At 31.1% G+C, this 11007-nt stretch overlaps 1 protein-coding gene across 3 annotated transcripts in view; it reads right to left on the bottom strand.

Annotated features, from left to right (window-relative positions):
- Positions 1-274: 274 nt before the first annotated feature.
- LOC127738539 (protein FAM124A-like) overlaps positions 275-11007 on the bottom strand; it is a 32430-nt gene continuing 21697 nt past the window's right edge. The window contains exons 1-3 of one of the 3 annotated variants that reach the window (XM_052249823.1): positions 8357-8729; positions 4960-5009; positions 275-3355 (exon numbers count right to left, since the gene is read on the bottom strand). In XM_052249823.1, the coding sequence (XP_052105783.1) occupies positions 2379-3329 (951 nt within the window). In that variant the 5' untranslated portion in view covers positions 3330-3355; positions 4960-5009; positions 8357-8729 and the 3' untranslated portion in view covers positions 275-2378. Of the gene's footprint in view, positions 3356-4959; positions 5010-8177; positions 8273-8356; positions 8730-11007 lie in introns of those variants that run through there. The other 2 variants (XM_052249824.1, XM_052249822.1) reach the window with 2 other exon arrangements.

The following is an 11007-nucleotide window of genomic DNA, read 5'->3' as shown; positions in this document are numbered from 1 at the left end:
ATGTGTGCCAATGAGACAACTATCCATCCAAGTCACTATGTGTAAAAAGTAAACAATTATAGGTCAAAGTACGGCCTTCAACACGGAGCCTTGGCTCACACCAAACAGCAAGCTATAAAGGGCTTTGTTTGTTTATAAACACAGTTCATATAAATGCATACAGGGCTTCATTTCTTTTTTTTTTTGTATTTACGTGTTGTGTACTTCAGTATATACTCGTTATCTGCTTTTCAATATTCCATATTTTAAGATATACCAGGTTAAACACTGCACGTACTTTATAAATATATTTTATTCTTTATAATAAATACAATTGTCATTATATAATAAATACAATGTTGTAACAACGTTTTATATTCTTACAAAACAGTTCCGTAGCACTAGTAAATGCAATGGTATTCTCTAATCCCGATTTGGAATAAATTAGTCAAGTTTGCTTTAAATGAAAGCTTACAGTCTACGAAACGTTTACTAGAATGCTGCCTTTCTGGGGTAAAAGTTCGAAAAATTTGTCTTTTCAAAGAAAATCAGTGTTTTCATGTATTCATAATGTATTTATACTTTAGCTAATAATAATATATTGGAACAATTGAAAATCAGGTAATATCTTAGGCTCTTTGCATCTGTCTTAAGGGAACAGAATTTCACACGAATTGACATAGTATACTGATGTATAAATCATCAATGCAAAAAGTATATTGAAAAATCTTAAAAACAATGCAACACGTCATATACTTTTCAATAGTGATACATATAACAATAAAACTTTTCTAATACTTTTTTCTCATGTTTGAAAATTTTGTTCAACTATCAGCCATTCAAAAGTCGATCATTTTATCATAAGTTTCTAGACATTTCTGTTCTCTAGCAATTCGCTATTTACATATAAATACCAACTTAGCAGAATTATGAGAACTTAAATCTACTCCAAATGTGAAGGAAATGAATAAAATTTTCAAAAGTTTGTGATATTTTAGGTATTCTCAATGATTTTATTCACATTTTTTTTTTCAAATCGTTTCATTTAACATTTCGAAAATTTAATTTCTTATTCATATACTGGAACAAGTCTTCATATTGGTTTGACTAAAAGAATGTGACCGATCGTTTCAGACAGGCACAAATATTAAAACAAATAGTAGTTAAAAATATGGTATACGTATTACAAGTTCCGAATTCCATGTTGCTCTTTACAGTTCTTCAGTATATAACAAAGATGAATATGTCCTTGGCAGTAAATTTGATTAAATGCAAACATATTATGAGTAATTAAATTGCTCAATCCAAAACGGATGAGGTCTATAAGAATATTAGACAAAGATATATCTATGATAATTTTCGTGCAATATATATAAACCTGTATTACCGTCTTCATGATAGGTTAGAAACCTAGAGTTATTCTATCGTTTTTACAATAAAATAATTTTTCAAAATCACTTTTGACTTTGGAATCATATTTTCGCATATATACTATATCATTTCATTTTTTGTAGTCATGTATACAACAATACTAGAAAACTTAATAACATTAAATGAGTTGGAATGCAAGAGTACCTTAATGTATAGTAACTGATGTGTATGCAGAAATGCATGCTCAGTAAGAAATTGAGAAAGTATAGTTACATTTGCAATGTTGACACTTCCACAAGTACCGAAATAAAGTAAGAAACATTCCAAGTTATGTGGAAAACAAAACTTCAATTAACTATGCCGTCATATGTTTAACTTTTCTTCTGAATTTTCGAAGAAGTATAATTTTTCTTCGAACACGAGAAAGATACCATGTTTATTGAGCCGAGGAAGCTGTTTTGTCTCATTGACAATTTAATCCGCATCTCCTTTTATTTATCTATCGACAGGAAACAATGTTTTTGTCCATAAGAGAATTTGGTGTTGGTGCCAATTATATGATAGTCTTTGTGATGTTTTTTAAACTGGGAAAATTTGATTTTATCTGCTGTTTTAGAGACTAAATGAGATGTAATTTCAGTTCCTAAGCATACAACTGATTGATTGTTCGTACTTTGCATATTGTATGGCAACAAATGATAATGTACATTATAAAATATAAATATACTGTGTCAATAGTTTGTTCATCAGCTGACTGTTGTGGTTTAAAAAAACAATATGTTTAATTAAAGTTCACATAAATAATTGTATTGGGAAATGAAGTTCGGGTATTTTAGAATCTTTTGTGATTTATTGTGCAGTTTGGGTTAAGTAGGTAATTTAAATGCAGTATCTTATTTTCTTGACTTTGGTACAATTTGATCAGATGGAATACTTAATGACATAGAGTGATGAAAATGGGTGCAAACAAAATTTGATTCTTTGAGGTGACGAAATTATTGGCAATTGTTTAGGATAAATATGCTTTGTCATACATAAAAACCCGATAAGTGAACTGTTTTGTCTGACGTGTCAGACTTATCTGAATTTGAGGATTTTCTGGAATTGTCCGAGCTATCCGAACGTTTCCTGTTAATGTCCAACGATTTTTCTAGCACAGGTGTCGGACAACCAGTCACTTCTAATATAATTGTGTTTCCATCATGGTCCATTGTTTCCCATCGAGTATCTGATAATGGTTTACACACATTTGGAAACAACGGCACAATATGTCCTACTTCCGGTACTCGGAACTGCAATTTCACACAAGATGGAGGTCGTGGTTTAGTTTCACCTCCTAATTTCTTTAATGCAAATTGGATGTCATAATGAATGTGAGTATGAACTGTGAACAAACAGAAATCGTTTCGATGCAAATCTGGTTCTGATCCAATTATTAATTTATAAAATCGCACCATATCGTTCCAATTATTTTCACTAGTGAACACAACCATTCGTATATGTTCTTTCCCATAATGCACTTGTCTGACAGCCCATAGAGGTAGATCTTCTGATGTATAATAAAAGTCCTGACTATTATATGGGTAAGGGTTAACCCTTCCCCGCGCAACTTGTTCTGAATGATGAAATTTCCAAGGCGACCTTTCAAAATGTCGTTTTGCACCTTGAATACGTTCACAACCTAGCATTCCTTCTTCGTGTAAAAATACCATTATAGAAATGCTTGGTATATGTGATGTATAAACATCTAAATGATTTTCAGTGTTTCCGTTTGTATCTGTCATTTCCGCTACTTTGACCACATGGAGATCTGGGTCAATCCAATCAATAACCGGTTGATATATGTCCATCATTGGATAAATCTCGTGAGAGTCTGTGAGACAGTGGATTGTCAGACGATACGGATCACTGAGCATTATGGAATCTGTATCTGAGGTTCCTGACAAACTAACACTTTCTGCCTCAGTCTCTGAACGCATTGAGCTAATAGAGGATATGCTGCTGCCTGAAAAACATGGATTTAAATTTGTATGATAAATAAGAAAAAAACTGTATTTGTTATAGTTTTACTGTTTATCATTCTTGCTTTCTTCACTTTTTAAAAAGAGAGTCGTTTTTTCCTTGTTGAAACCATACGGCTGTGTGCAAATGTTAGAATAAACTAGTAATGCCCTCTTGAAATAATACAAATAATATATATTATACAGTACAACAGACCACACATTCAGATTCATTTTATTTGAAATAATGGTATATACTCTCTCTCTCTCTCTCTCTCTCTCTCTCTCTCTCTCTCTCTCTCTCTCTGAATATAAAATGAAAAAGAAATTTTAAATCGGCGTATTTACCATATTATGACGAAAAAAGACAAGTGCCGCCAAAAAATGCATTTTTTGTATCTTGAGTTTTCCCTGTATCTTTAAATTTTCCGTTGTATAACTTTCACGAGTAAAGAAAGGACTTCGAACACGTCCGCATATTTCTCTTTTAAATTAAATGTAACGAGAAACTAGTCAAACCGAATGTTCAAAGAGAGACATTGTTTGGTTTAAAAATAAGACTTTAATTATCTCCTTATGTAAACATTATTATATTTTTCGTCGTAGAGCCTATTTGAAACAAGATTGAAAAGATTAGCTTTAAGATGTTATCTTTGACGATTTGTATTTTCTTTTTAACCTGGCCGAACGAGGTGTTGATTGTTGACAAATACAGATACAACAAAAGACTTTAGTAGATCATAGCTTTATGGTTGATAATTGGATAGTCATCATTAAAACTACTGAAATCGCCGTCTTTAATAAAAGTCTTTGTGAATGGAATTATTGTTTTGCCTTTGTGTATATGGATTATCACGGAAGAAAGAAACCCCTTTTTCTCAGCTTTGTATATCAAAATGTTTACTGTAGACATCTGACAATCCTGAAAAACTTGAATAATTAATAAGACGCGAATTCTCAGGAGATCAGCCTGACAGTTAAGTGTTCAAAATGATTTTATTAATAATACCAGAAGTCCATTACTAGAGTAATAATTGACTTCTGATAATACGAAGACCTATACATAAAAAGTAAAGTACAATTAGTAACTTTTTAACGATGAGACAAAAATTAGAAACAACTAACCTTTCCGATTCCTCACATCAAATATTTTCCTTTGTGTGTTGAGATATTTATATTAATTAGAACACCACAAAAACAGTAGTGAAAGAAGCAGAAGTACCATATGTTTCATAGTTTTCTATAAAAACAGCAGCACACCACTTGAATATCTTTATTTCTCATAATGTGTAAACTGACCATGCATATAATGTATGAAACAAATAGAGACGGCAAAAGAAAATATTATTGAATGCCTATTTATAAAACTAACACCAGTGCTAGTTTTTCAATTCATTTTTTTTTTTTAATTTTGCTTGAAAAACTGCATTTTTCTGAAGAAAAAAAAATATTTTGCACGAAAGTACTGCGTCTTACTTTAAAAACTTACACTTACGCGAGTATCTGCGTTCATTTTACAGAAAACTTTAAAATCATGTATGTATTTATAAGAGTGTACACGATTTATAACCCTATCGAATACTAGTAGACAACATGATTATATACATACCGTCATTTGAAGAGTTTGATGCAGACGCCGATAAGCTTCCTCGACGTGATCTGAAATTTAACAAAAATCTTATTAACCAATTGATAAAATAATTTCTGAACATTTTTCTTATAGTTGTACGATCTAACACTTCTTGTAAGAATATTTTTGTATTATGAAAAATATACAATGTGTGAAACAGTGTTGCTTAAAAAATATTTTTGGACAAAAAAGAAGTAGAACGTCAAAGAAGAGACATGATGCTAAATTGATGAATACTGAAAAAAGTATACAAATGCATAAGTGGATACATGTAGCTCATTGCCAAATCTATCAGCATATTTTGAATGTGAAAAAAGTGCATCCTGTAACGGTATTAAAACCTCATAGTTTCTAGGATTTATTGAATCCAAATCGAAACACTGTCCCATTTCAAGAGTTATTCATAGCAGTATGATACACGAGAGATGTAATTCACATTTGTAAAATATACAATGCAATTATCTGCGTTTATGATCTTTAATATCAGCAGGTGCGAGGCAAACAATAACCATAACAAAGATCTGAATGAATGGAATACAATGATAAATCGGGTGATAAATATCGATATAAAAGAAGAAAAGAAAAAAATATTTACTCTTTAATTGTTTCTTATCAATATTTGAGCACATTTCCCTTCCGCCAGGTGGGAAATTCTTGATTTTTTTCATCGGTGTTTAATTTACACTTTATTATTAAATATTTATATTACTCTAATTAAAACCTGTTTCAACAACCCCAGAATTGAAATTTAAGAAAGCATTGTATGAAATTGTCGACGTTCATTTATTCAATAGTCCTTTTTGTTTAATTCAAATGGAATTTGTATTATGGGACATCAATAGATCTAAGGTTACGACTATGGTCGGTAATAAAAATTTTATTTAATGGTATCAAATCACCTTAACAAAGTTGCATTTTATTCATCAGGATCTCTGAAAACACGATAGCCTGTTTTGAAATTTCAATGGATTGTGCTTTGTGTGGTCTCATCCGTTTTAATAAAGAGTAAACATAACAGATAATGAATATGATATATACGTAAACAATGTATTTTTTACTATATAATTCCAGAGACATATAATACAATTATAATACAATTGTATTATATGTCTCTGATAATTCGTAAACGGTTTGTATCTTTTTCTTTCCATACAGTATATTCATTTTTTTCTGTATAAAAATAAGATGTGGTATAATTGCCAATGAGACAACTCTCCACCAGAGACCAAATGACATAGAAGTTAACAACTATAGGTCACCGTGCGGCCTTCAATATTGAACGTTCATACCCACAGGCACTTGTCTCTAAAAAAAATCCTATACACCTTAATATAACACGTGTTATATTAAGGTATATAGGATTTTTTTTCCAGAGACAAGTGCCTGTGTTCATACCATCCTAAAGGAATACTAAAATAGCCAAACCATGTCTGAACATTATTTATACAAGTATATATAATATTGTACCTCTGGACTTCAGATATGGATAATTGAAAGTTTGTCTGTCTTTTGGAGAAATTATAAATCTTCATCCTCAGTTTGTGCAAATCTATGTGTTTTAGTTTTTAACAAGACAAAATCTATATTGTCACAGTAATTCAATGATTAACATAATTAAAAAAAAATATATATCACCTGTACTTGAAAAAAAAATGCAACGTTTACAAATAGTTATACATTATTTGGACCATAGTGATTTACATTTCTATGGCCATAAAACACCAGTTACAAATTTAATTTCGTAATCATCCCACTTCTTTGTATCATTTCCTGTATATTTTAAATGTGCTTGATAATTTTCAAATACAAAAAGTATAATTTATTTTGCCAAAATTACAGCCATGAGTAGTAATGTCATTTATATCACTTTGTTGGGTAATCTGTCAACACACCACTGTTATTCACAATAGAGACGAAACGCCATATCTTGATCCAAACAATGAACACACAGTCTTAAAAGATAGCCGTTTGCTTCACGAAAGAGAACACCAAGGAAAGTTCAACGCAATAAATCACAGAGGTCTTAATCCCCAAATTATACCTCTTTGCTGCTAAATACATTCACTTTCCTTTTACTTTCTACAATTGGGATATGGATTGCTGGAAACTTTGTTGAGTATTGAAAACAAGAATGATATTAGATCGCGTGATTACCACCTATAGTTGTAAACATGTAATTTTGGTATTAAAACCACTAATTTACAGAACAAGGATTGTAATCACGCACATAAAAACTTGTATACCAGCCCACCTGCTTGTTCCTTTGATTGGGCTTATTAGATGTGCGTTTTCCTTAAATGGTCGTAACTGCTCTGTTTATCAATTCATACTTTTGACAACTTAAAAAAGAACTAGTCATGGTATTCGACTAATATAATGTTTGCTTGCTTGTTTGCTATTATAAACTGAACACTCGCCGTTCGGGAGACCTTTTTTTGAAACAATGATAACAGACCCCATTCCAATAGATATATGGACCACAACACCCCTCCTTTGCCCAAAAACTTTGAAAAAGTCGTACTAATTAAACATGAGAAATCTATTGCAATGCCCATCGACACGAGCTTTTGGCACAGCCTTTATCAGACACGCTCGCGACCAAAAGATAGAGAAGCCAAGTACTTGAAACGTAGGGAGAGTTCAAAACTTAAAGATCATAAAACGTGATAAACAAAATCGTCTAAAGTTAGCATTGCCTTGCAAGGAATTGCAACCTTGGTTTAAGTCCAATTGACTAATTTACAAAAAGATGACTAAGAGCAAAAATGTATTGTTTAAATCATGCCAGTAATTATAGAAGTATGATACATAATTTTGATAAGCGTTAACCTGCATACATTTAGTTCCCACTATATATCTCCTTTTCTCATTGTAATAAACTTAATTAAAAACAAAAGGAAACAAAACAACAGAGAAGTCTTAACCATGCAGGCACATGCTTAATTGGACACCAAAATCTTGCAAGAGGATCTTCTACACAAATTAAGATATAGAATTGATTAAAAGATACTTAGAAAGTGAATTGAAAGAAAATCTTGAATTTTAAAGTTATACATTATGACTCATTTTTCTTTGTGTTAAAAAATAAAAGCGTTTTAGAAAACTAATTAACAAAGAAAGATTCATATCTATCACGGAAAGAGAAAGAAAGTATAAACACAATCATTTTGAAGAGACCATAGCATACGGAATCCTACCTTTAAAGCAGCTTTGTGAACATTATTTTCGTCCTTTTTGTCATTCTAAAATGATCTAGACATGTAAAACATGCAATACACAACAGTCAGCAAACAAGTTAAATGTCCGAAATAGTAATGTTAGGCGTTCAGTAAATAGTTAAACATAATGTCCAGCAATGGTTTGTCGTGTCACATACCTTGTTTAAAGAATACTTGTACAATACAGGTCAAACTTCCATTAAGTGCTCTTCTGACATCTTAACATCATATTACTTTTAACTTCCGGAGTAAGTAGAATAAAAGGACACTTCAGGTAAAATGGGTTAGTTTATTCATAATTTTCATATGTATAGAATATGAGAATTTAAATTGTGAAGTCAACCTTGGACATATTTTTATTGTAATTCGGCACACTATGCAATGTATAGCGGATTTAATATTGTTTACTCATGTCATTTGATAAGAGTTACCCCCAACACGTGTTTACCCTTCTTAAATCCCTACCACTATCATTCTATTAATATAATAGGCGTATGTTTTAGGCTAACGTACATAAATTCACTTGCTACATATAACACATACATTTAGTTTGTTTTACATGTAGTAATACACATTGATGCAAATGTCTCCACTCGACTTGGATCAGTTGAGGTGTATTCAGTGTAAACTATGTTCAATAAAGCAGAAGTGTGATGGTCCTTACAAAATCAGTTTCCTATGTCCATTATATTTTGTTACAGCGTGTTTAAAAAATCGATTGAAGCTTAACAAGATATTGATTGAGTCCATGCACATAACTTGACCGCTTGCTTTTCAAATATTTCTCCTAGCAGTTGTTGCTCTTTTTACTTATAAGCCTTTTAAGAGTTTTATTTTCAATATTTCCCTGTAGTTTTGCCAGAATTTCCAGCAGTCTACGTTGTTATCTATGTTTATTTTAGTGCCATTGTAATACATCAAAGTCGAATTAGAAAATCCTTTAACCATTGTCATTTAGTGCAACTCTAAATGAATCATTTCTAATCATAAAAGTAAAAGGTAAAATAATAAAAATACAGAACTCCAAGGAAAATCCTTTATCAAATGGCAAAATAAAAAAAGAAAGAAGAAAAAAGGTAAATCAGGGCTGTCTTTCTTCACGTGGTTGCAGTTTTTGATATTGATATACATGTAATTTAATAGCTTACGTATTTGTAAATGATAATATTTGACATTAGGTCTGTTTCCATACTTTGATCACCTGAAAGGGATCACAGCAAGTTATCAATTACTGAAATAGGCTATTAAAAATTGAGACATTGTACAATCCTGTCAGTTAAATGACGTATCGATGTTTTTAAATTTCATTTTAAAAGGAATAATAAAATGTCAAAACTCCGATTTGTTTGCTGGTAATGACAAATATTATGGCTTTGTGCATATATCGATAATTAATAATTGTAACAATAAAACTTTCGTCTATACAAAACGTTATTGATAACTCGAAACACCGAACTGCAACTGCAATGCACATGATAACTTAATCTTTCAGCATTTTAGTATTTAATCTCAAATGAAATTTTATTTTCAACAATGAAAAGAATTGCACTTTTAGTACAGTCACAATGTGGTCTGATATCGTTATGCTTTAGTCTTTTTAAAGCATTCATTTAACAGGAAAGAATAATTGACAACGGAACCATACACGAAAAATTTATTGGAAATGATCATAGTTACATGAAAACCTTTAATACGAAAAGGAAAATAATCATTGACGTTTGCTTCATCTTGCTTTTACACGTCAATGAATATTGCGCAAGAACATTGTTTGATAAGGTAATGTACCCAGTAACATTAAGAATGCAGTAATATACCTTTTACCAGGTAATTAAGATAAAAACTACACCGTATTAGGAATTGCAAGGGATAGAATTGTACAATGGGCTCATTCTAGCAAAACATATTTATTCAAATTTATTGAAATGATGTTGTGTTTTGCATTGTTTGTTTTGTCTCCTCGATCTATTTCAAGTTTTTCAACTATTTCCTTCTCCTTTAAATGTTCAAGGAAAAGAACAAAGTACCAAAGCACCAAAGCACCAAAAGAGATACTATTCACAAATTCTAATGCTAGAAACTGCATTTCCTGTTGGATTTATAAAAATTGGACTCATTGAACTTCCTTAAGTGTTTTAAATCACATTAACTTTTTCTTCTTCTTTAAATGCTCAAGGAAAAGAACAAAGTATTAAAACACCAAAAGAGTTGCTGTTCACAAATTATAATGCTAGGATCCTGTTGGGTTTATAAAAATTGGACTAATTGGACTTCCTTGAGTGTTTCACAACACATAATTACAATTTTACTGTTGACTAGAAGAAAATAAAAAATGCTACAACCGAAACAAAACCTATTTATCAAACATTCACCCTATTGTGCTTAAGTGCCATGCCAAAGTCAAGTGTCAACATATTAGGACCAGCATCTTTAAAATCTTTAACATTTTGATAAATTACCACTGACATATTCACAAAATACACATAACAATGAAATTAGAGTCACACATGTGTGTAAAGATGGTCAAGTATGAGTACCTCAATTGGTGGTCTATTGACTGGTCAGTGGTAGAATTTATACCATTACTAAGGTCGCTTTGCGAAATTTTATCGTAAGAAATATGTTCATCGTAATCACCTATCCAACCGATTAATAAAGACATTCCGGGCATTCATGGTTTGAACATGCCCATAATATAGAAAACGAACTGCTGTGGGTCTCATTAATACTTTAGTTACATATAATACATGTATACCAATTAGTAAGATAAAGGTTACACTGACTGATAATTATGGAAATGGAAAATAATGCA

Source organism: Mytilus californianus, unplaced genomic scaffold, assembly GCF_021869535.1.
Source record: "Mytilus californianus isolate M0D057914Y unplaced genomic scaffold, xbMytCali1.0.p SCAF_4, whole genome shotgun sequence".
Classification (NCBI taxonomy): domain Eukaryota; kingdom Metazoa; phylum Mollusca; class Bivalvia; order Mytilida; family Mytilidae; genus Mytilus; species Mytilus californianus.
This window is presented reverse-complemented; position numbering and strand designations above follow the sequence as displayed.